The sequence below is a fragment of the Pagrus major genome, chromosome 8, assembly GCF_040436345.1.
Source record: "Pagrus major chromosome 8, Pma_NU_1.0".
NCBI classification, from domain to species: domain Eukaryota; kingdom Metazoa; phylum Chordata; class Actinopteri; order Spariformes; family Sparidae; genus Pagrus; species Pagrus major.
Genome location: NC_133222.1, coordinates 33376330 through 33399358, shown reverse-complemented (window position 1 = coordinate 33399358; position 23029 = coordinate 33376330). Strand labels below are relative to the sequence as shown.

General features: G+C 39.8%; 1 protein-coding gene across 1 annotated transcript in view; it reads left to right on the top strand.

Moving 5' to 3' along the window:
• The window catches only part of cbfb (core-binding factor subunit beta), a 37820-nt gene extending 15052 nt beyond the window's left edge, over window positions 1-22768 (top strand). Inside the window, exons 4-6 of the mRNA XM_073472275.1 lie at window positions 11684-11800; window positions 12604-12699; window positions 21902-22768. Of these exons, the coding sequence (XP_073328376.1) occupies window positions 11684-11800; window positions 12604-12699; window positions 21902-21973 (285 nt within the window). The 3' untranslated portion in view covers window positions 21974-22768. The remainder of the gene's footprint in view (window positions 1-11683; window positions 11801-12603; window positions 12700-21901) is intronic.
• The last annotated feature ends 261 nt before the right edge of the window (window positions 22769-23029 follow it).

The following is a 23029-nucleotide window of genomic DNA, read 5'->3' as shown; positions in this document are numbered from 1 at the left end:
ACCTCTTGTAGCATTAAAGTGCCAATGTACGTTGGCTCTGATGCAGCATCTTTTCTCTGTCTTCACTCTGTGGTTTCAGTCCACAACACTATCTGACGTCAGGAGTAACAGCTGATCAGCACTGAATAATCTGAATTTGCTTGCTAGAGTTATTAAATAAATGAAGCGGAGTGAAAGTATAAAGTAGCAGAAAATGGAAATGCTGAAGCAAAGTACCTCCAAACTGTACATAAGCACGGTACTTGAGTAAATTGTAGTTGGTTACATTCCATCACTGGTTTTTCTCGACTTTGAGACTAAGATTAGTATTTTTCCTGTAGCTGTATATTGATTCCAGTTATTGGTTATCGGTCTCCTGGTTTACTAATAAGTGGTATCGGTCCTGAAAAATGTTATTAAAAAAGATATTTCGTAGTATTGGACAAGGAAAATTGTTGATGACATGACGGAGTCATCAGTCATTAGATTTATTAATATTCATTCCTAGAAAAACATGAATATCTGTGCCAAATTTATAGATTAAAAAAACATTTTCATGCACACACAGGAAATTATTTGAAAATGAGGGAAACCCTACACATGTGTGTTCCTGTCTTGGGTTTTGTGTTTGAGCTCCTCCCTGAAAGTCCACCCTCTCCATCATGTATCTGACAGAAACTCATCTGCTTCTATTTAGGCCCCCAAACCACTAATCTGTGTCTGTCTCTTTCTGCATCTTTTCACTCTTTTCTCTCTGTTTTAGGTTTTGTTTACTGTTTATATGTTGGTATGGGTTTTTTTTGTGTGTAGATATGTGTGTGTAAGTCTTAACACACAGTCTGGCGCCACTGTCTCATCAGCATGCAGGGGTAATGTACAAACACACTCAATGTTGTGCACTAGTATGCGCACACACACACACACACACGCATACACACACACACACACACTAGCACACACAAAACCCTCTAAAATCATTTCTTATCAGTCGCCTTCGGTTGCCCTCTAATTAACTCATCAGTTTTAAACCTCAACCTTTGAAACCTTTCCTCTGTCACATACATATCAACATCAAGTGTGTATGTGTCTGTGTATGGTGTGTGTGCATGCGTGCACAGTGTGTGTGGTGTTATGTTACCCTCTGAACGGAAGCTGTGCCACCAGTGCGTTACTTGTCAGTGACATCATCAAAGCCAGACCACTAATTGGTTCCCTCTGCTACTGCTGCTCTGCAACCGACAGTGTGTGTGTATTGTGTGTGTGTGTGTGTGTGTGTGTGTGTGTGTGCGCAGTTGTGTTTAACATCCCGTATGTCCTGAGTGATTGTTTAGTACATTTTAATGAAGCTTGTGTAATTTTAATCAGTACAAGTGAACCTTCCTCTGAGCCTCACAGACAGTCGGCGTCTCTCTGTTCAGAGACTTTAATGCACAACACAAAACCTCTTCTCTATATGCACACACACACACACACACACACACACACACACACACAAACACACAGTACCATCACCATCTCCTCACACATGGTTTCATATTTCCGGCTCCAGGCTTTAGATCAATGACCACACCCACTCCTATAATGCAGTGGGGCACATGCAAAGACAGGGTCGTGTGTTTATCTGCTCTTTGTGTGTGTCCCTGTGTTTAGTTTGCTTCATGTCTTTGCGTGTGTGTGTGTGTGTGAATCTTTGTCGAAGTGAATGTACCCATACAAGGTAGAGGCAGAAACAGGGTGTGTGTGTTTGTGTGTGTGCAAGGTAAAAAATAAAGGCTAGAGACACGAGGTTTGGATAGAAACCTGTGTAGGGAAAGGTCAGTCTGGTGTGAAATCCAGCGTGTGTGTGTCATCTCCATTTCTCTGTTCTCAGTCCTTCTCTTCCAGTAACTGTCTGCTGGGCTGGACTCAAATATTCCACATGGCTCACCTAGACTCTTACGTGTGTGTGTGTTTCTCTTCCTCAATGTCCTCTTAAGCATTCAAACATGACATTTTCTCTGCCCCTCGTCTCTTTAATACAAGACAGACTGCAGATTAAGATCAGATCAGGTGAAAGGCTAAGGTCAGTTAGGCATGATAACCAAACCACCATCTCTCGCTAACCTTAACCCAGTGTTTTAGTAGCACAAACCACATCAAACCATTCACCTCAGCCTCCCTGTAATTTCTGTGTAGTGAAAGAATGTCACACTTTTCCTGGATTTGAAAAGAAAAAACACTTAATGCAATCCAGGCTGTTTCCTCTAAAACACATTTGGCAAAGAAAATTAGTAGTACATAAACATATTTTATTTATGTTTACTAAAAAATATTAAACCCTTGCATGAATGATTAAATGATTTATTTTTGTTTTCATGCATGCGTTAGTGCACTTTTGATCCGTACATAAACAGTAAAATGTTTTTAATTGTCATATTTACACTTTAAAGTAAAAAAAAACAACTTTTGGTCCTTTCAATGTTGAGTGAAAATTATTTGCCCTGTGATATGTAATAAAAAGGTTGCCAAAATAAGGCACATCCAATATACTAATATACTCTTTGATGCGCAATGTCTGAGTGGACAGATGTATTTTCAGTCACAGAAAATAAAAATAGAAAATAAAAGGATTTAAAGGTTATTCCAGAGGTACTTGGTACATCTCGCCATCTACTGTAGTTTTGTGTTTATGATGTCATATCTCAAAGTGACAAAGAGATACAAAGATAATACTTTAATGGAATTGTGGAAAAGGCTTTGGGGATCTGCCACTTATGCTACCACGACTTAAATGGTTAAAAATGGTTTCCGAGTATGTCTCCTCTGTAGTAATTTAATTACTGTGTATAATATGAATGTCATCACTCTTAGTGATGAGCTCATACAGATTTAGCACCTGACTTGGAAGTTCCCCTCAACTCCACGGACTGTTTTCGGGTTTTTCATTATCTTTTTCTTTTCTTTTCTGTTTTTTTCATTATTTTGTTTTTTGGCCTTGTTTCCTGGCAAAGAAAAATCACTGATAAATCTACTGTACACATCACCTGTATAGCACCAAACAGCACACAGACAGTGTAAGCTGTTAACTGTCTGGTGATCATAGTGGAACATTTAGCAGCTAAAGAGCCCAATATTTCCCTCAGGATTTAGTAAAGACCAAAACAGAGCTGAAAGGAGTGAGAAAATATTGGACTTACCTTTGTCAGTTTGCCAGATACGTGACTCTAAATGAATAAGCTTTGAGCCTGCTGGATACAAGAGGGTAATTGTTAACACGTTAGCTGTTGTAACTTCATGAAATCATAATATTTCCAGCTTGACATGCCCCCCACAATAAAAACAGATTCAGCGTGCTTTTTTTATAAGGAACAGAAGATATGATTGTTAACTTTTTTGTGCATTGAATTGAGTTTAACTTCTGCCAATATGAAGTTGAGTATATGATCTCTGGGCACTACTCTCTCTTTTTGGATTTGTAACTCTATCTGCAGCCTGTGTTTGGATTTGCATGATATTTCCATGCACATGAAAGCCATAGGAACAGTCAGTGGTTTTGGGCCCTCCTGTGTGCACAGAGAGGACTTTGCATAGCAATGATGCACATGATGTGTCTGCAGACAGTGAGAAACTCAAACAGGGGCCGGGGGCCAACTCACTTACAATGGAAATACAAACGGCTAGTGAACCAGAGAACAATTACTGTACAATAGAAAACATATGAGCTGACAAAGGTTTTCAGTGTTTTAATTCTGAACATGAAACAACTGATAGAAGTGAAAAATGAGATGTGAGTCATGTCGCTTTGTTGCAGCTGGTTTGCTTTCAGTTCATTCAGGGCGCAGACTGAATGAACACTGAAAAAATACACAGGCTTTTTGATTTCAAGAGAACAACACGCAGTGTAAAGTCAAGGTCAGCTTGTGATGCTTACAGGTCACCTTCCTCTCACATCTGCCCTCCTACTCTTTGAAAGTAAACAGCCTATACACCAGCATATTTGACATCAGCCTTGACGACCTGGCTGTCATTCAAGTGTGTGTGTGTGTGTGTGTGTGTGTGTGTGTTTCATGTTGTTTTGCATCCTTTATAAATACAGGGTGGGAAAGCTGAAGAATAGAAAGTGATCATGCAGTGGAGAGGACTGTACTATTATATCTGTTGCTTTGGCAGGTGGTGTGTGTGTGTGTGTGTGTGTGTGTGTGTGTGTGTGTGTGTCAGACAATCGGTCAGTAGACGTTGTATTCAGTGTGGGATTAGGAACAGAATGTCAGTAACGTGCTTTATCTCCACCTGCTGCTGTCACACCTGACACACACACCTGACACACACACACACACACACACACACACACACACACACACACACACACACACTACAACTCCTCCCTCCCGTTGGTCTCCTTCCCTCCCTCCCTCCCTCTGTCTATTTCTCTCTTTGTATATCACTTCCTCCATATGTAGCTCACTTTTTAACTTTTCTCTGAGCCCAGGGGCCAGTGGGTGAAACACTACTGTGCATATTCATTGGGCCACATAACCAGGAAGTAAACCTGAAAGCTAGAAAACCTTGTATGTATGCGCCAGCTGAGCAATTCTCATTGGACTGAATAGCTGCCATCTTAGCATCTGGTTTGTAGTTCTTCGAAATAAATCAGTGTTTCCCACACATAGACTTTACTTGGGTGGACCACCCAGGTAACAAGTATATTTGGTGACCGATTTTAGCATTTTATACTTTCATTTTTTATCCGTCTGAGAGAATGATGCCATCCACAATCGATTAACTAGTTCCCTTGCTCTTCCCCTCCCGTCTATTAATTATCAACTGTTTTCAACGGTTTTCATAATCGCTTAATCGTTAAAAGCTTCCCTGTGGACTATAAACACTATAGAGCAATGTTTGTAGGTATGGGTTACCGTTTTGTTTGCTCTCATGCATACGCACATGCACGCAGGTGATGTAACTCACATTCCAGGCAGTGGCTTCACATTAAACCACCAATCTACACGTGGTGGTAGCACGTAAAGAAACACACTAATGCGTCAACAAAAAGCAGTGAGGAAGAAGAAAACTGCAATCATAGCTTGACAAAAACCTTTCTACTCATTTTTGGACTGTTGGTTGGACAACAGAAATCTATTTGAGACCATTCATCTCCATCTAAAACAAAATCATCTCCAGAATTACAGACAGCCTGACTCTGTGTGTGTGTGTGTGTGTGAGAGAGAGAGAGAGAGAGAGAGAGAGAGAGAGAGAGTGAGTGTGTGTGTGTCTGTCTTATCCCACCTGCGTGATCTTTTCCTCTGTTTTACCTTCTTTTTATTCCAACTGCCAGGAATGACAACATGACGTCTGTACTGGGGTCGTGTTCAGAAGAGCCATTATGTGGTTGTTGTTGGCTGTGAAAGAGCCGCTCTGTGTATGTGTGTGTATGTGTGTGTGTGTGTGTGTGTGTGTGCTGTACAGAGAGATCATGAATCAGGAATGATTCATGTGATGTGAACTTGAGCAACATATTCTCCTGACAATAATTTGTTTGTAAATGTGTAACTTTTTCCTAAAAAGGCTCAATTTTCTTATCTTAGAAATGAAAGAGGATGATGATTAGTGATGGCATTATATCTGAAAGAAAGAAAGAAAGAAAGAAAGAAAGAAAGAAAGAAAGAAAGAAAGAAAGCGCTGAGGAGAAAAAAAGGGAGAGCATGAGTTGTCTGTGAGTCGCTGCTGACTCAGACACAGCCACATATGTGCTAATTGTGTGAATAACACATACACACAGATAGACTGTAACATGCAGTCTCCCAGACCCTCTCATAGTCATTGATGTAGCATTTTTCTGGATAATAACATAATTACTACACTAAATCAGCTGCTGCCTCCAGCATAGTGTACACACAGACACACACACGCACAAGCACACACTGTAAAAGAGAAGCTAAGTAGAAAGGCACATTTACGATAGTTATTTAGGAAAATAAAAAGAGAAAGCAGTCTAGTGGTGGTGACGAAGGTATTAAATTAGGTATATTTTAGTCTTTGTGTTGTTTATTTGATGTGTGTGTCTGTGTGTGTCTGTGTGCGTGAGTGTTCACACGCACGTGTGTGGGAGACAGACTGCCACAACTCACGAGACAGAAAACACAGATGCCCATTGTGTTCACACACGTCGTGGGCACTGGCCAGTGTGTGTATGCGAGTGTCTGATGTGTGTGTGTGTGTGTGTGTGTGTGTGTGTGTGTGTGTGTGTGTGTGTGTGTGTGCAGCAGTGGGCAGTTGTGCTGACTAGATGGTTGGCACCAGGCTGAATGAGAGGCACTATGCCAACACATCCCACTACATCTGCGTCACATACTGTCTGCCAACACTCTTTCTCTCTCTCTCTCGCTCTCTCTCTCTCTATCTATCTATCTATCTATCTATCTATCTATCTATCTATCTATCACACACACACACACACACACACACACACACACACACAGGCACACACACAGTGTGTAGGAAGCACTTACAGTAGATCACAAGGTCTAGATTTGACCGGCCAGTTTAAGGCTGACTGTATCAGCGTGTGTTCAGGTTTGAAGAAAACTGCTCAAAGTTCACAGAACTCACCCACGAATGACTGTGAAAATGATGCACAGTGAATCACAATGCTGCAGCTGGTTGCTGTTCTCATATAAAATCTTTGCAACTGTCAGAAGTCAGTAAAAAAAAAATAAAATCAGAAAACCATAGACTGTAGTGTTTTGCAATATGCTCATCACATATCCAAAGGAAACTCATGTGATGCAGAGGACTGTCCACAAAAATGTGACCTGAATGTCAAGAATCACAGGACGACGTGATGTAAGACTCTACGTTCAATGCATGACTGTAAAGACGGGTGACAAATTAGAAGAAAAACAGCTTCTTAGTAAAGTTCTCATTGAGTCTCAGGTCCGCTGAACACACTGTCACAATTATCTTAAAGATATTCCCTCATTGGGAATGGGTGTTTTGATGACGGTGACGGAGAGTGCTGACTAACATGTTGCTCCATAATCTTAAAAAAGCATATTATTCACATCATTTGTGTACCCAGCAACACAAAACACAATTCCATCATTCAGGCTACAGGTTTAAAAGTCTGAATAACTTATATGAGTGTTACTGGTTATTATAAACAAATGCTTCTACATACTATATTTCATGAAATTGTTAGGTTGAGATCAAGCCAAAAAACTGAAGAGAAATTTTAAAAAAAGAAAAGATAACTGAGAACAGACAGAAAGGGAAACTCTCTGACTAAATACAAAGGGACTTATTAACAAATGAAACGCAGGTGAACACAGGAAACAGGCGGGAAAAATACCAAGACAGGAAGTGTAAAGACATGACACATGAGGAGAGTCGCTATCAACATAAAACAGGAAATAACTCAATTAAAACCCAGGACCATGACATAGTATTACTTTTAGGCTAACAGTAATATCTAGTATTATACAAAAGTAGAAATTTGACATATAAAATTGCATTTCACATGTGACATGTTGATCAGAATCCATCTATGTCAAACTGGAACGACCGTCCTTGAACAGAGGAGTATGACATTAGTTCTCTCCCCAGACAGCTTAACAACCATTCACACCTGGGCTCACCTAGCCTTAGAAACCCACAAGGCCGGTTGGGTCAAAGACCCGCAAGTGGCCCTAACGACTCTGAAACTCAGAGCTTGCACGTGCCCTTAACGACTCTGTAAAGACACTCCCACACAGTTTAAAAGCCTGCAATCCTTACAAAATACACAGCGACTGCCAATCACAGGGAACTCGTCATCTGTAGGCAGGTAAATGGAAAACAGTACAACAACAAAAATCTTGAGAGACAAAGCATAAGGTGCTGCTTTGTAAAACTCGTGCTCGGTTTTAGAGCAAGTCTGAATTTCCACTGCATTTCACCCTGCTTCCTTTTCTTATTGAGTGTGCTGTAGTGTGAGAGACTTCTACTGTCTTTACATATGTGTGTTAGTAAATGGATGTGGGGGTTGACATGGTTCTCTCTCAGAGGAAGTCTGTGGTTGGGCCGTTTCTACATATTTTCCCCTCACTCGCACACACACACTGACGTGCACATGCACGCACACACACGTTTTCCCTGTCAAGCCAAATGAAACTTTCTTTTAAAAGCACTGAGCACCCCCACAGATGTGGAAGCCATCTCTCTCCCTCTCTCTTTCTCTCTCTCCAACACACACACACACACACACACACACACACACACACACACACACACACACAGAAAAACATTCGCTCAAAAATAAACACAAAAACCCACAGTCTCTTGGAGTGTGCTCTCCCCTGCAACCCCGGTGCACTGTGGGTAGCTGTGGTAAAAGAAGTCCCTGTGAGAGGCAGTCCAAAAATAGCCTGAGTAAAAATGCAGGAACGTGGTGCTCGCCCACTGTCACATAGAAAAATACAGTCATCTGTGTGTGTGTGTTAGGGCGAGTGTTTCATTTTGTTAATTTATTCCTAAATATGTGTTTACTCGGACAAAAATACCACCTAAAAACTGTCTACCCTGGGAAAAAACAGCCTCTTCACTGTGGTGTCTCTTCCTGAGGGAAATCAGTATCGTGGGAATGAGGAAGACGACAACGCAAAAAGTGAAAAATAAAAAGAGCAAATTGGATTTGTGCTTAACCTTTATCACATTTTTGGCTGCAAAGAAAAAGTTCACACGTCTCTGTATAGGAAAGACTGAGTCTGATAGTGATTAGATATATTAATTATGTCATAGGAGTCCTGCGGAAACATAGGCTAATGAAGCTAACGGAATACTCCAAGTAAAAAATCTAAATTCAGTCATCATAAGGTTAAAATACTCAAAGGTATTCAGCCTGCATTAATATATATTTTTTTGGTTCAGCAAAAACAAGCAGTAAACACAACACTGACCTACTATTACCTTTTAGGTTATATGTGGCTAACGTTTTAGCAAACAGTTAGGCGTTCCTATTTAAACTTTAGTTTAGTTTAATAGCAACATCAGCATTTCAAATAAGGTTTCTGACCACCTGACAAATTTATGTCCAATGTTAACTTTTCTTTTAGGTCTTTTATGAGGCTAATATCCTGTTCTTTAGCTGCTAAATGCTCCACTGTGTTCACTAGCTAGTTGCTAAGTGAACAGTCACTTTCCACCCACTTGTTTGCTTTTGTAAATATGTTATTGTTTTTTGTAAATATCTTTTTCTATTTTTTTTTATTTAATATTTAATATTTCTATGCATATTTTTCTGATTCTACTTGTACTGTTGCACCTCGAGCTGTTGTAACATGGGAATTTCCCCTTTGTGGGATAAATAAAGACAATCTTAATCTTAATCTTAATCTTAATCTTAACATTGTTGGTCTGAACATTTGAAAACAGCTGACTTCTGCAGCCAGAAAGTCACAGTAAGAGTAGTGAGAGTTTACCAACCAGTTGAGTCATGGGCTGTAAAACTAATGTGTTAGAACTAAAGGGAAACGGCAGAGTTAGGTGATCATTTTCTGTTGGTTTGTCAATATAGGTGACCCTGTTCACATACAGGTAGTCATGTGATCCATTGTTAATTAAAAAAAAAATGCTGCTTTAAAAATGATTGAGTCAAAATCGAGTCATGTTTGGAGGCAAAAATGCTATATAAACTCTGAGCACACAGCTAGATAATCAAGGAGGAAAAACTGGGAAATAACAATATAATATATATTGGACACTTAAGGCCACAGCACAAATATCTGGGTACCAAGCAAAAGTAGTATGCTGCCACAAGGTGTTTGGAGTTCATTTAATGGATATTGTGTCTATTTTGGAACAGTTAAAGAAATCCTATTTATGCTTTTTCAGTTTTTCCCTTTTCCCATTCTTGTGTATGTAAAAGGTATTGAAAGTTACAAAGCCTTAAGTCCACACCAACCGGAGCTCTACTTTCATATAGGAAACACTGTTCCTAAAGTGCATGAAACGCCTGGTCAGTGGTCGCACCTTTTATTCTGCGACTTCTTCTTCTTCCTTAAAGAGACAGGAACTAAAACAGAGCGTCTCAGACAGAGGGGGAACACAGTGCTGCAGCACTGGACGGTATGAGAAAACTGATGCATTCTGAGCACTAAAGCATGTAAACCTATTCTAGTGGTAACCCAAAATAAAATGATGAACCTGAAAATGAGCACAATATGTCTCCTTTAAAAGACAGACCTAATATTTAATAGCTGCCGAGAAGGTTAAAAACTGCACTACCTGGGTAAACTCGCTGCACGTTCCCTGAAAAAGATCATCTCTTCCCTCAACAAGATGTTATTTATTGCCAAGTGTTGACAAACAGTTGAGTTTAGTTCACATTGCAGCAGATTAGATTTGCCTGCAGCAGCAGAGACATGTTGCCAAATCTAAGCAGAGAAACGGTTCTGTGATCCTACACATGTACACATTCCCTCACCTTAAAATACACACACACTCTCTCTCACATATTTGGTGGTTACACTGCTGCTCTCCTGGCATACAGCCATAGCCATGTAATATAAGCAGGAGTTGAGTAAGCGCCAAAGTCTGACCCTCCTCTGTGTGTCTGACAGTCTGACGCTGTAGACTGGGCTCACTGTGCAGCTCAGCAGAAGAGAAAAGGGTTAACAGAATATAAGTAAACACTTTTGGTCCTCTTATTATCACATGTCGTTCTCCCACTATCCTGCCCTCCCTTTCACAGATGAAGACAAAACAGACACCATGTGAGGTCAAACAAGATGTAATGACTTGTGGACGGCGTACAGTTCACTGGCTTATCATCAGGCTTAACTGAGGACACATGAGGAGTGATGGAAAATGATATTTATTTTCAAGAGATAGATAAGAAAAACAGGAGGTGAGAGCTGTGCCGACTGAGACCATTATCTCTGGAAAAAAGACTGCAGAATCATGTTTTAGCTGCCAGTGTGTGAATACAGCCATTGAATAAGTCACAGACCCTGGGCAATGCCCTGTAAATAAAACCAAATACAAAAAAAGATGAAACGAAGAAAATGTATGTATGTAATGTATGATATTTACTTTGGCTCACCACTCAGTCCAATATAGATAAGCATTTGTTTGAATCTTTTTCAATAAAACAACACTGACACACACACATACACACATGTGTGCTTACACTTTCATGTAGACACACAAATGTTCGTCAGTGTGTGTGCGTGTGCGTGATTTACTGGTCTAACACTCAATTGTACTGCAGAGGTTTTGACGTAGTTGGTGGTTTTTCCTCTTTCACAGCAGTAACAGCGGGGTAGGGAGGAGATCTCTCAAACACAGAGCTTTTTATTTTTCTGGAGAAACAGCTGATGGGTTCTAAATTAAGAATTACACTCTTCTACACAACTCCAGGACATTTAAGGGTCCTTAGGCTAATGCACAATTAGCCAGTATTTCTTCTGACGCCATGAGGAACAGAATCAATCAGGTCTGCTCTTAGATCTCAGTCTGTTTGTCTCTTTTTTTCCAACATTCTTGTTTTCCATGTTGCGTCACACAAACTTACAGAGAAGAAGAAGAGTACATCAGAGATTTTCTGTTTTACACAGAACAAGCCTCACACAGGACACTCGCTCAATGAAATACCAAAATATGGAATTGATGCAGAACATGTTGCATCACTGAAAATACAGTACGGCGCTGCAGTGATAATATCTCTCTTTCTTCTATCTCTCCCCCTCAGGTCCATTTAAAGGCTCCTATGATCTTGAATGGGGTGTGTGTGATCTGGAGAGGCTGGATCGACCTACAGAGGCTGGATGGGATGGGATTCCTGGAGTATGACGATGAGAGAGCGCAGGTACAGACACATGTACAGTATATGTGTGCGCTCTTAAAGTATCTGATATTTCTGCTTCTCTCCTGTTTGAACGGGAACTCCTTTGATTTTACACTTCAAAGTTTGTTGAGGTCTTAGTGAGTACTACTGCAAGTGCAAGGTGTGCAAATGACCTTAAGGGAAGTCACTTGAGTCGGTGTTGGTTGGGTCGGAAGTGAGCTTAACAGACGCTCCTCATTTCTACTTGAGACTAAAGCCTTGAGGCTACATTAGCTGCTGCGAGCAGAACATCTGAATCTCCAGTTGTGTCCGAGATCACCCACTCATCCACTACTCCCTACTCACTATACAGAGGACTGTATATTGAGCTCATCAGTCAAACGAAAAGACACAGCTCTCGGGTCATTTTTTCACCCTCCAGCGCAATGCATGGTGGTGTAAAATACTTGGTTAGTGACCATCAGTTGTACACCACTTTTAACAGTGCATTGTGGGATACTTTGAGTCAACTACATAGGGCATAATAAATCTTACTATACTTTCAGACAGCGCTTCAAAATGGCAGTATAGTCCACTTCATAACTATTCCAACTTCATGGCTAGTTAGTGATGTCAGTCGGGTTGCATTGTGGGTAACGTAGGCGTCCAGTGTTCCGGTTCTGTCCATTGATTTTCAGAGGTGTCAGACTAGGGATAAAAAGAAGGCCTTCATGTAAGGGGGTGTATACCCTGTCTCTTGTCTCATTGGAACCTTTTAATCACACCAAAGATAGAAAGCTGAACTCACTGTGTATCTGTCTCTGTCCGTCCATGTTTGTGTGCAGCATGAGGACGCTTTGGCCCAGGCAGCGTTTGAAGAGGCTCGACGCAGAACCAGAGACTTTGAAGACAGAGACCGATCACACAGAGAGGATCTGGAGGTGAGAGGGCCGTGTAGAGGTGTTACTGCACAGTGTAGCCCCAACTGTAACAGGACAAATCTGCTTCTTCTTTATCTTAGCCTCACAAAGCCAGCCTGAATGTCATCAGTTCTGATTTTGCTCCAAGATTCTAGTCACAACATGTACTGGGAGTCATTTAGTCCCATTAATCTGTCTTCTATGAGTTGTACTGTGGTCTACAGATGAACTTTATTGCGACTTTTAATGCGTCGTTCCACCTGGAGTCGGTTGCACCTCTGACCACAACCATCTTCATCGTTGGATGTGGTGAGCAGCGTGCTCCATTGCACCTGTAAGCACAGCCAACGGCGATGATTGGGTGACCTGCATCATTTGAGGACAGCAAAAACAAGATTACAAGATACAGCTGTAAAAGCTATTAAGTGACTTTGTAAAGTAACCACTGTAAATAAAAAGCAAACCACCTTGTTGGGCCTAAGTAGACATTCAGGCTGGATGGGTCATGTGTAATCACATGTGTAATTAAAATGTGTTATCTGTTATCTATATTTCAAGGTTGTGGGCTGGCTTTGCAAGGCTAGACTTATCCAACTGGAAATTTGCAAATAGTATTTTCAGATTTACAAACTTGTAGATTTAAACCAAGCATCAGCAAAATATCCTGCACAGTTTGCACAAAAATATCAAAGTAAAATGATGTTGTAGATACTATAACAGAGATTAATGGTTAATCTTTTTGCAAGTGTGCCCTAAATTTGTTCTACATTTTCCATAGTAATAATTGGTAACTCTATATTGTTTGGTTTAAAGACTAAACCTCATATTATTAAAGCCAGAGTCAAATTTCCAGTCGGACTTTCTTTGCTTAGCGCTTGGGGTGGCTTAGGGTTGTGTGATGTGTGGTTGTGTGCTTTAACCATTTTTAAATGAAATAGTATTTTACAGTTTGAATCATAGGTTTAGTGCATGATCAGTTAGACGATAAATCTAATCTGATAATTGATTTGATTTGATATTATTATTGAACTATTGAATGACTGATTCAGCTTTGTCGGATGTCCCAAAAGCCTCAGAAGGGAAAGGAGTTTATTCACTCAAAATAACTGAAATTTGACAAACCAAAGTAACATCAGCAATTGAAATTCTAATTCCAGAAATGTGAATTGTCTTAAAATTTGTTCCTAAATTGCGTTTTGTTCTTTTAATCATCATCTCGTACAAATTTGTGTGTTGCCTCAATGTCTTACATGTACATAAATTCAGATTCACAACGCTGTCGGTTTGAATTTTGAAATCGCCCCAAATGTATGTAACCACTTGTGACGAACTCACTTTCCCAGCAAGGCTTTGGGGAGATCACTAGTATCCTTCCTAAGTTGACGGCCGACGGATGAACCCCAAATTGTTTATTTTTTAGGACCCTGTGGTTTCTAAAATCTGGGACTGATGACACACAGACAGACAGCCAGCAGAAAAGAACAGGGTCTGTGTCCTTCATTTCTCACCATCTATCACACTGTCATGCACTAAACCACCCTGTGTGTGTGTGTGTGTGTGTGTGTGTGTGTGTGTGTGTGTGTGTGTGTGTGTGTGTGTGTGTGTGTGTTTGTGCATGTGTGTGTGGTTGTTTGTGTGCATGTGTCTGCCTGTGTAATTTCTCTATGTGCACCCTTGGGTTTGTCCGTTGTTTTATGTGTTTGTCTGCGACCACAGGCAGCTATCAGTGTCTTATTATTGTCACGTATGTGTGTGTTTGTTTGTGTGCTCATGGACATGCATGCACTCCTAATGAATTTATAGACTGTAATATCTGCTCATGCTTGTTTCCCGCTCGTGTAGCGTGAGAGACCGTAACAACAAAATGTGACCATTTCATGGCTAGTTTGCACAATGACACACACACACACACACACACACACACACACACACACACACACACACACGCACACGCACACACTCTTGGAGACCCACCACAGCTTTGCAGCACATGGTCCAGCAGAAATTAGAGAGAAAGGAAAGGCAGAAACTCGGCACATGAAGAGAACAGAGCAGAAAGACAGGAAAGGGAAAAAAAAAGAAAGAGAGGCATTTATTGAAGGTCGTCTTTCATCTGACTGATCTCATGTTTCTTCCCTGAGGCTCTCGGAGAGAAAAGAGAAAACCTTGTGTCTCCTGCTGAATCAATAGAAGTACCATCATTATCCCATTAAAACCCATGCACTCTAAAAAAACACTGGATTTAGCACTGAGAATGATTTGGATTCAGATCAAAAAATGTAAACTATGTCCAACTTTATGTTTATTTATATCCTAGTCCCAAACATCGCAGCCATTTCTTCACTAAAACAAACCTAGGTAACACGTAATAATAACCATAATTAATAAATGGTAAATGTATAGATAATTAAACATTAATTTATGGTTATTTATAACTGTTACCAATCAATTACACAATTTATAAACCATTTATTAAGCAATTGTTTATTGTAAAGTTGCAACTGATCTTTATAATACTTTGTAAATGGTTATAAAATACTGTGTAGTTCATTTATAAACAATATTTGGATGGGCATTAGAGTTGCAACTGATGTTTATAAACCTTAACATCGCTAAATAGATGCTTTATAACGCATTTAATTGTTTGTTAACAGGGAAATTACTATTAACTAAAGTTGAATTAACTTTAATTTACCATTTATTAATGATGGACATTATAAAGTTTTACCCATACTTCACCTTTTTTGTTTTTACTGGCAGAGGCTTCATTAGTTTTAAAGATCTAAAATGACTGAATATCCTCGAACTTCCATCAGTAGGTCTAAAGTCAGGACCCACAGTCAAGCATAGTTCTGTTTAGGATCTGTTACCAGAATGGTTCACTGTTATAGGAAATATGTGTATTTGCTTCCTTGACAAAATTCAATGACAAAAATTGAAATTAACATATGTGTTCAGAGGGAGCTTGCTTATGAGCAAATGAGGAGGTTTGTCAAACCGTCAAATTAATCCTTTAAAGGAACAAATATATGTGATGGCCTACAGGCTGCAATAAAACAGACATACTGTTTTGTTGTGTGCTGTTTGTCAGGCTAATAATTTAATGGGGCACTTTTGTGGTGCTTTAGCTGCAAGTTAAAGCAGTTTATCTATGGCCCTCAAAAATGATTTTTTTTCTCTCTGCCACCCACTAGCTATGTCCTCTTTTATTTATTCAAACATATTTCTTTGAATCCTGTTCACTCCCTGACCTTTCTGATGAATAAAAACACCAAAGAAACCACAGTGAGGGCTTTTTTCTGCAGAGTGAACAAAGGTTTGTGGAAAGACATGCAAAATCAGTTTCAATCCAAGTTACATTTCTTCTTATGTCACACCAGAAATATTTTATTTGTCCATTCTTACCAGAATGGGTGTAAATGTTTTCATAATAAATTTGCCGGGAAATCCTAACTGATTAGTTCTGCTCTGCAGCTCTCCCTAGATTTAATTCAAAGTTTAAGAAAGTTATTGGAAGGCTCTCACTGCCACGCCATGCAGTAGAGCCAAACATGGGTCACTTTTAGAATTGTGGGTAGATTATGACAGATTTCCTCCGATGACAAAATTGATAAAAATGTCGTCTCTGGAGACATCAAAAGTTGAAAACAGTTCAGCTAGTTGTCTTCGGTACTTGAACAACACATTACACATGCCTTTCTAGGCTGTTTGTTTGGCTGATATTCATCCACTAAGGTCCTTAACATGCTGTGTGTTTAAGACCACAGAGTGTACAAAAACATTGATATATGTACATGCAGCAGATTGTCTCCATCTTAAAACATTTTTCTAGAGAGATGCTTTGAAGGTTTTTGAAAGAGTTTGTGCGAGTACATGTTCATTATTTTGTTATCTATGTTCAGTGCAGTAGTGACGTCTAGAGTGCGAGACGAGAACAGAGAAAACGAAGTGGGTAAACAGCCTAATGTTGGATGTGTGAGGATTTATAGATAGAGTTGATATAAAAAATATAAGTAGCAACAAAAAATAGTTCTATTGTCTTGCAGAGCATTAGACAAGACATTGCAAAATTAGTTTCACAACACAATGTCAATATAAACTGAATGTTAGCGTTAGAAACAGCAGCTGCACTGCAATTCTGCAGATCTGCTCCGAGCCGTTTCTTTGGGTGTGACTGACGAGCGTTGCTGAATAGCTGCACAGATTCAGTCTCTGCATTTCTGTGGTCTGAACTCCACCTCTCCTTCTGACTGTCTGTCTCTCTCTCTATCGCTCTCTAGTTAGCTGGTGATCTAGTTATCTCTCTATAAATGCTGCACGCCATTTTCACGGTTAACTTATTCCGTCCATCGGATATGAAAGGAAAGACAGAAGTCACTATTTGTGCTCTCGTTGTATTTGTTGCATAATATAAATTCAAATGAATAGAAATGAAATAATTCGACCTTTATTCTCAGCCTGCAACATACATTTGAATTTCTTCTTTTGTAAGTCAATATAGATAATGAGGAAGAGGCGGCAGAAAAGCATTTGAAAGAATGTGAGTGAATTAAGTCAGGCATAACATGGGATAAAGAGGCTGGCATACAGTTAATCTGTCGTGTGGGAGTGCATTTTTCATGCTTGCATTATATGAAAAAATACTTTGAAAGGCCATTTGAACGACATTACAGTATCATTTACATATCTGGAGCGTGTACAAGGCCTTGATTTATATACACTGTTCGATATTTAATCTGAAGTGGTATTTATTTCTTACAAGTGAAGCCAAAATCTTAATCCAAAAAACATCTGTGAAATATTACTTAAACCATAAACCTTACTTTTGTGACCTGCTATATTATCAATAGAGATAAGATTTTTTTTTTTAAATGCTGCTGTCACTCAAATCCATTTCTTTTATTTGGTTGAGTGAGTTTCATTAAAGTAAAGCTCAGCAGTAAAACACTGATGTCTTTTTTGTTTTCACCGCTGCGCTCTCTGAATATAAAACTGTCTCCCCTTCAATCCCTGAAGCCTCGTCATTTTGGCAGATACAACATTTTTAATCCCAAAGCAGCGATATCCCAGTCACTCAAGGTCAGAGGCTACCTGTTAGGATGATGGATAGAGAAGCAATAGATCGAGAAGAGATGCACACACACACGCACACACACTTCTCAAAGTGCTCAGCAGAAAGAGATTGGTGGTGAATGATGAGCTGGCACTGAAAGCATTAATATATCATTAGTATCGATCGCCATCAGACCCCCTGCTTTGACTTGCGCTTTGCATAAACACACACACACATTCAGAGACAGATACTGTACAGGCACATGTATGCACAAACTCGCAGATGCAGCAAATCTGCTCTGACTTTGTCACCACACACACTTCTCCAGTATTGAGTTGTGGTTAAGCAGCCTATAGTGGCCCAGCAGGCTTCCATATGTGTGTGGATCAATAAAGAAAGCTCTCCTGCCCGTATGATAAGTGAAGACCACTCCCTTCTACGAAGACAAACACTGCGCGACTATGACGGCTGTGATGCAGCATCAGTGCTGAGTGAAAACAGTGGATGTTTTGGTCACAGCTACGAGCAGCTTGTTTTAACCTCAGACACTCAAAGCCCTCTTGTCTTCACATTCACATTTCTACAGACCGGCTTTCATAGAATCTGTTGTGGATTATATTTCAGATAAGCGGGTGTTTGTTGGAAGGAATACGTTCAATAAGTTGGATCTTGTGGTTTTCATTCTTCTCTGATTGTGATTTATACATCATACACTTATATGACTGAGGTTAGGACTGAAACTGCCAGAAATAAATAAAGAAGTAAAAACATTTCTCAATAAATAAATATGCCAGTAAATCTGTCAAAAATAATATTGTGGAAATAAATAGGAGGAAATGCAGAAGGAAAATAATACAGAAATAAATACGTAAATAAATAAATAATTTAGAAATGAAAAAATAAATTAAATGTAAAGGTAAATTAATAGTTGAATTGTAACAAAGGTAAATAAATACAGAGGCTAATTAAAGCAAAAACATCAATTTATGTCACATTTTATAAATTGATTAATGCCTACATTTATCGTCAATGTAATTTTTGGTTCATTTAAAGGATAAAGTCACCCAAAAATGAAAATTCAGTCACTATCTACTCACCCCAATGCAGATGGAAACTGAAGTTTCGCAGTCCACAAAATATTTATGGAGCTTCACATCAAAACAGTGTTGCAGCATTCTCCTCAACAACTGAAGCAGATGGGGACTTGTTTGTTTTGAAGTTTTGAAATGTAAAAAAGACAACCGGAAAAAAACATAAAATGGCTCCATTCAGCTCTCCAAGTCTCCGCACACCCCAGCATTGCACATTGGATTGAAAAGATGTTATTTACACCCTCAACATGTGGTCCGGCTCATGCACCCACTTCAGAGTGTGCGCTAATGCTTTTACCTTAACAGCTACAGTGAAGATTTCAGGGTGTGAACAATGTTGTATCAATCATTTTGGGATCTCGGGGATTCCAAATACTTGGATTACGCTGGACGAGATGCTTGGAGCCATTTCATTTTTTTTCTGGTTGTTTTTTATTTCTTTTAAAACAAGTCCCCAGCTCCTTCAGTTGTTTAAGAGAATGCTGCAACACTGTTTTGATGAGAAGCTCCAGAAATGTTTTGTGGACGGTGAAACTGCCCCTAACTTTCCATCAGCATGACAGTAAGTGGATAATGGCTGAATTTTCAATTTTGGGTAACCTTATCCTTTAATTTTCAGAGACAGACATGTCACACACCCATCCATCACCGCCTCTATCTCCATATTCATACTTTTTGCCTCATTTCATCACATAACTTCTTGCACTGGCGCTGAACATTGGCTGCTAATGTTCTGGGAAATCATCCACTATGAACTTTAGTCCTCGCAAAACTGGGCTGACAGACTCGAGCACAGTCTGTCGAGCACAGTCTTAATCGTATTCAACGATTAAGATTTGAGTTCATCGCTATAATCCATAATCGAGTCGTTCTAATCGAGCCACACTTGGGTGTTTGATAGCAGCAGTTTTGGTAAAGCAGCAGAAGGCTTCCCAGAGGGTGCAGACAGAAAGTGGAGTCAGTCGGGCTGTGAGGAGTCAAAATGGTAGTATGACATACTGTATGTGCGTGTGCATGTGACTGTGTGTATGTTGCTATTATGGTGAGTCACTGAGATGACACAAACTACATTCCTGATGAACTAAGCAACCCCTTTACTATCTCTGTCTGCATTTCTGTCTGCTCTGCTCTCTGCCTCACCTCTCGCCGCACTTTGTCACCTCCCTCTGCTTTCTCCCCCGTCTCACCCCCTTCCCAATTTCCCTCAGCTATCACTTAAGTGTAAACATATAACCACAAGTATTTTTTTTACAGCAGGAGGGTCATACCAAGGTCTCACTCATAAACACACACTACACACAGTCATGAAATATATATTTAAAAGTATTTTAATGCTGATGGCTTCTGATGATGACCTAATGATTGGTTTGGTGTGTTTGTGTGTGTGTGTGTGTGTGTCTATTTGTGCGTGTGTGTGTTTATCTATGTCAGACAGCCCGCATGTCTGCCTGTTTATCAGTCTGTCAGTCTGTCCGTCTGCCGTTTTGTCCGTCTGTCTGTCTGCTACCTTGACTAAAATATCAACATCAGTAAAGTGTATAAACAGCAGCACCGAGCCTCGTCGTGATGAAGCTCTCTGGCTCCCTCTAGTGACATCTTGTGGAACTGCATCATCTTTCTTCAGACTGTAGTTGTAGAAGGTTGTTCGTTCCCCAGGAACCAAACTGAGTGTAGCTGTTCTCACATTCTGGTTGGTTGGTTGGTGACCTTCCAAACCCTGTGAGAAAATGTTTCATATTAACTCACATTTCAAAGCAGTAAACAATAAATAATGCTGTTGTGAGCAGATATTTTAAGTGATTATTTTATCAGCATTCTCAACTACTCCTAAAAAAAGATTCATAACTGGTTTATAAACAGTATCCGCCTCAATAACATGGTAAAATGTAGAATATAGTTGCAATCATATATAATTATGTGTCTTCACCTTTGAAAACCCACTTGTCTATTCACAATTAATACATACTTAATGACACAACGTCATAATCAGGCCTTTAGAAAGCTCCCTCTAAAGCCACAGAGGATGTCGTACAACTGTTTTGACTCCCCCTGATGAACCAAACTTTTCCGGAGCTTCACAGTATAAAACAGCTTTGCAGCATTCTCCTAAACAACAGAAGCAGATGGGGACTTCTTTTAAAACATTAAACAGAACAACTGGGAAAAAAATAAATAAAATGGCTCCATACGGCTCGGTGACATAATCCAAGTCTCCGGAAGCCCCGAGATCCCAAACTGATTTGAAGAGACATTATTTACACCCTTTATCCTTTAAACCTAATTCAGGACATGATATGTGCTCTGTCATAATACACAGTGAAATAGCTGGTCAAACCCTCATCAACCGTGTTTGTCAACCAGTTATACACACTAAAAAACACTGGGTTAAAAATCGACCCAGTGTGGCGTCATTATGGCGCCGGGGAAATTCCAGGTTACTTTGACCCAGAGCTGATGTCAGTGTTAGTGTTTTATATCACTGTTGCATTCCTGGATCAACACAAACCCTCTGGTGTGTAGTTTTCTACCTGTTGGTACTGTGTAAATAACCCAGTATTGCATTGATGCTGGATTGTTGTTTTTTTATTGTACGAGATATATAACGGCTGTTAAGCATTTATTTATTATCTATTTATTTGTTTTCACACATGTGCAAATCCTTGCCAATCAGGTTTGAAAATGAACATGTATGTTGCAAAGATATGTGATAATATATACGATTGCAACTCTCATACAGTGCATTGTTTACACATGATCTGTGGGAGCTTCATCGGAGATGCTTCTTACACTTGTCTGTCACTTCAGTGTTAAATACTGCGCTGTATGCAATTTGTTAATCATTCATCTACTGCTTATAAGTATTTTTTTAACGTTTTATAAAAGTTAACAAGTGTTATTCAATCAGTCAGGAGAATCATTAAACTTCACTGTTGCTGATGTTGACAGTGATGAAGTGTATCATGTGCATTTCAAGGGGTTCAAATAGAGAACTGTACTTAATTTATGCCTCTTTTTTTTCTTCCTTTGTTCTCACCTCCTCCTACCCTCCGTCCATCCTTCCATCCCTCTCTCTCCCCAGTCCAGACGACAGCAGGACCCCAGCCCTGGCTCAAACATGGCCAACGCTGACGTGGAACACAAGATGCGCTGAGGAGGACGAGGATGAGGGGATAGTGGAGGGAGGAGAAAGGCAGGGCTGGCTGTCCATTCACTTTCAATACAATCAACTGAAACAAAATGTCATCTGAACCGCAGTTGTAGACCAATTGTTCACCAGTATTTCGTAACAGGTTTGATATGATCATTTTCACACGGCAAACATTTTTGAGATATTATATTATATTATGTAGAAGCCAGGAACATTTTCTCAATTGATTGGATTGAAGGTGAAATGAGCCCGAGAAAAGAAGGATTCAAAAGTGTAAGGACACAACAGACCTGGGCAAAAAAATACTGAATATATTTAAATACAGAGGAAGGAAAATGAGAAGTCGATTTAGCATTATATTGCAAAAGTGAGACAACCAGAGGTCAAGTGAGTGTTTCAGATATGTAAAGTAAAGATCAAGTCATTCAAAGCCTTTATTTTTTATCCAGGTCTTAAAGGATTTGTTGGATTTAGTTACTTTCAAGTACCAAAAGTATATTTTCTATCAATACAAGATGTTGAAAATAGAGGGGTTACAGATGTCATTAACAGATGGAGCAGTTAGATGAGAGGTTGGGTTTGGCTCAGGGTCACGGTCAGCGCTTATTGTTCAGCATTACCGGTAGAGCATGCATCAAAAGTGAGGCACTGACAGTTTGTGGGGGGGGAGAAATATTCTGCAATGTTCACTGTTGTGCAACACTTGACATTTGTGAACATGCCCGTGTTAACCCCCACTGTGCCGAGCTCACTTCCTGAAACCTGCTGTTTTCTTAGACCAAAGTTCAATTTGCTGGAAAGGGGGGGAGTGGAGGGAGGGAGAAAAAGATTGGGAAACTGAATTTTAAAACGGTGGGCAGGTGGGAGGGGAGCATAAATAGAAACATGTGCCAGGTTGTAGAATAAGAAGTGTTTGCTGTACTATGATATTCATGATTTCTTTCAAACTTCACCATGGTGAGATGCCTGGACTACAACCTGAGGCAGGCAGACAGCTAGCAAAGAAAACTGGTGACAAACTCTGCTATCTTTGGCTCTGGAAGTGGGATTGGAGGGGGG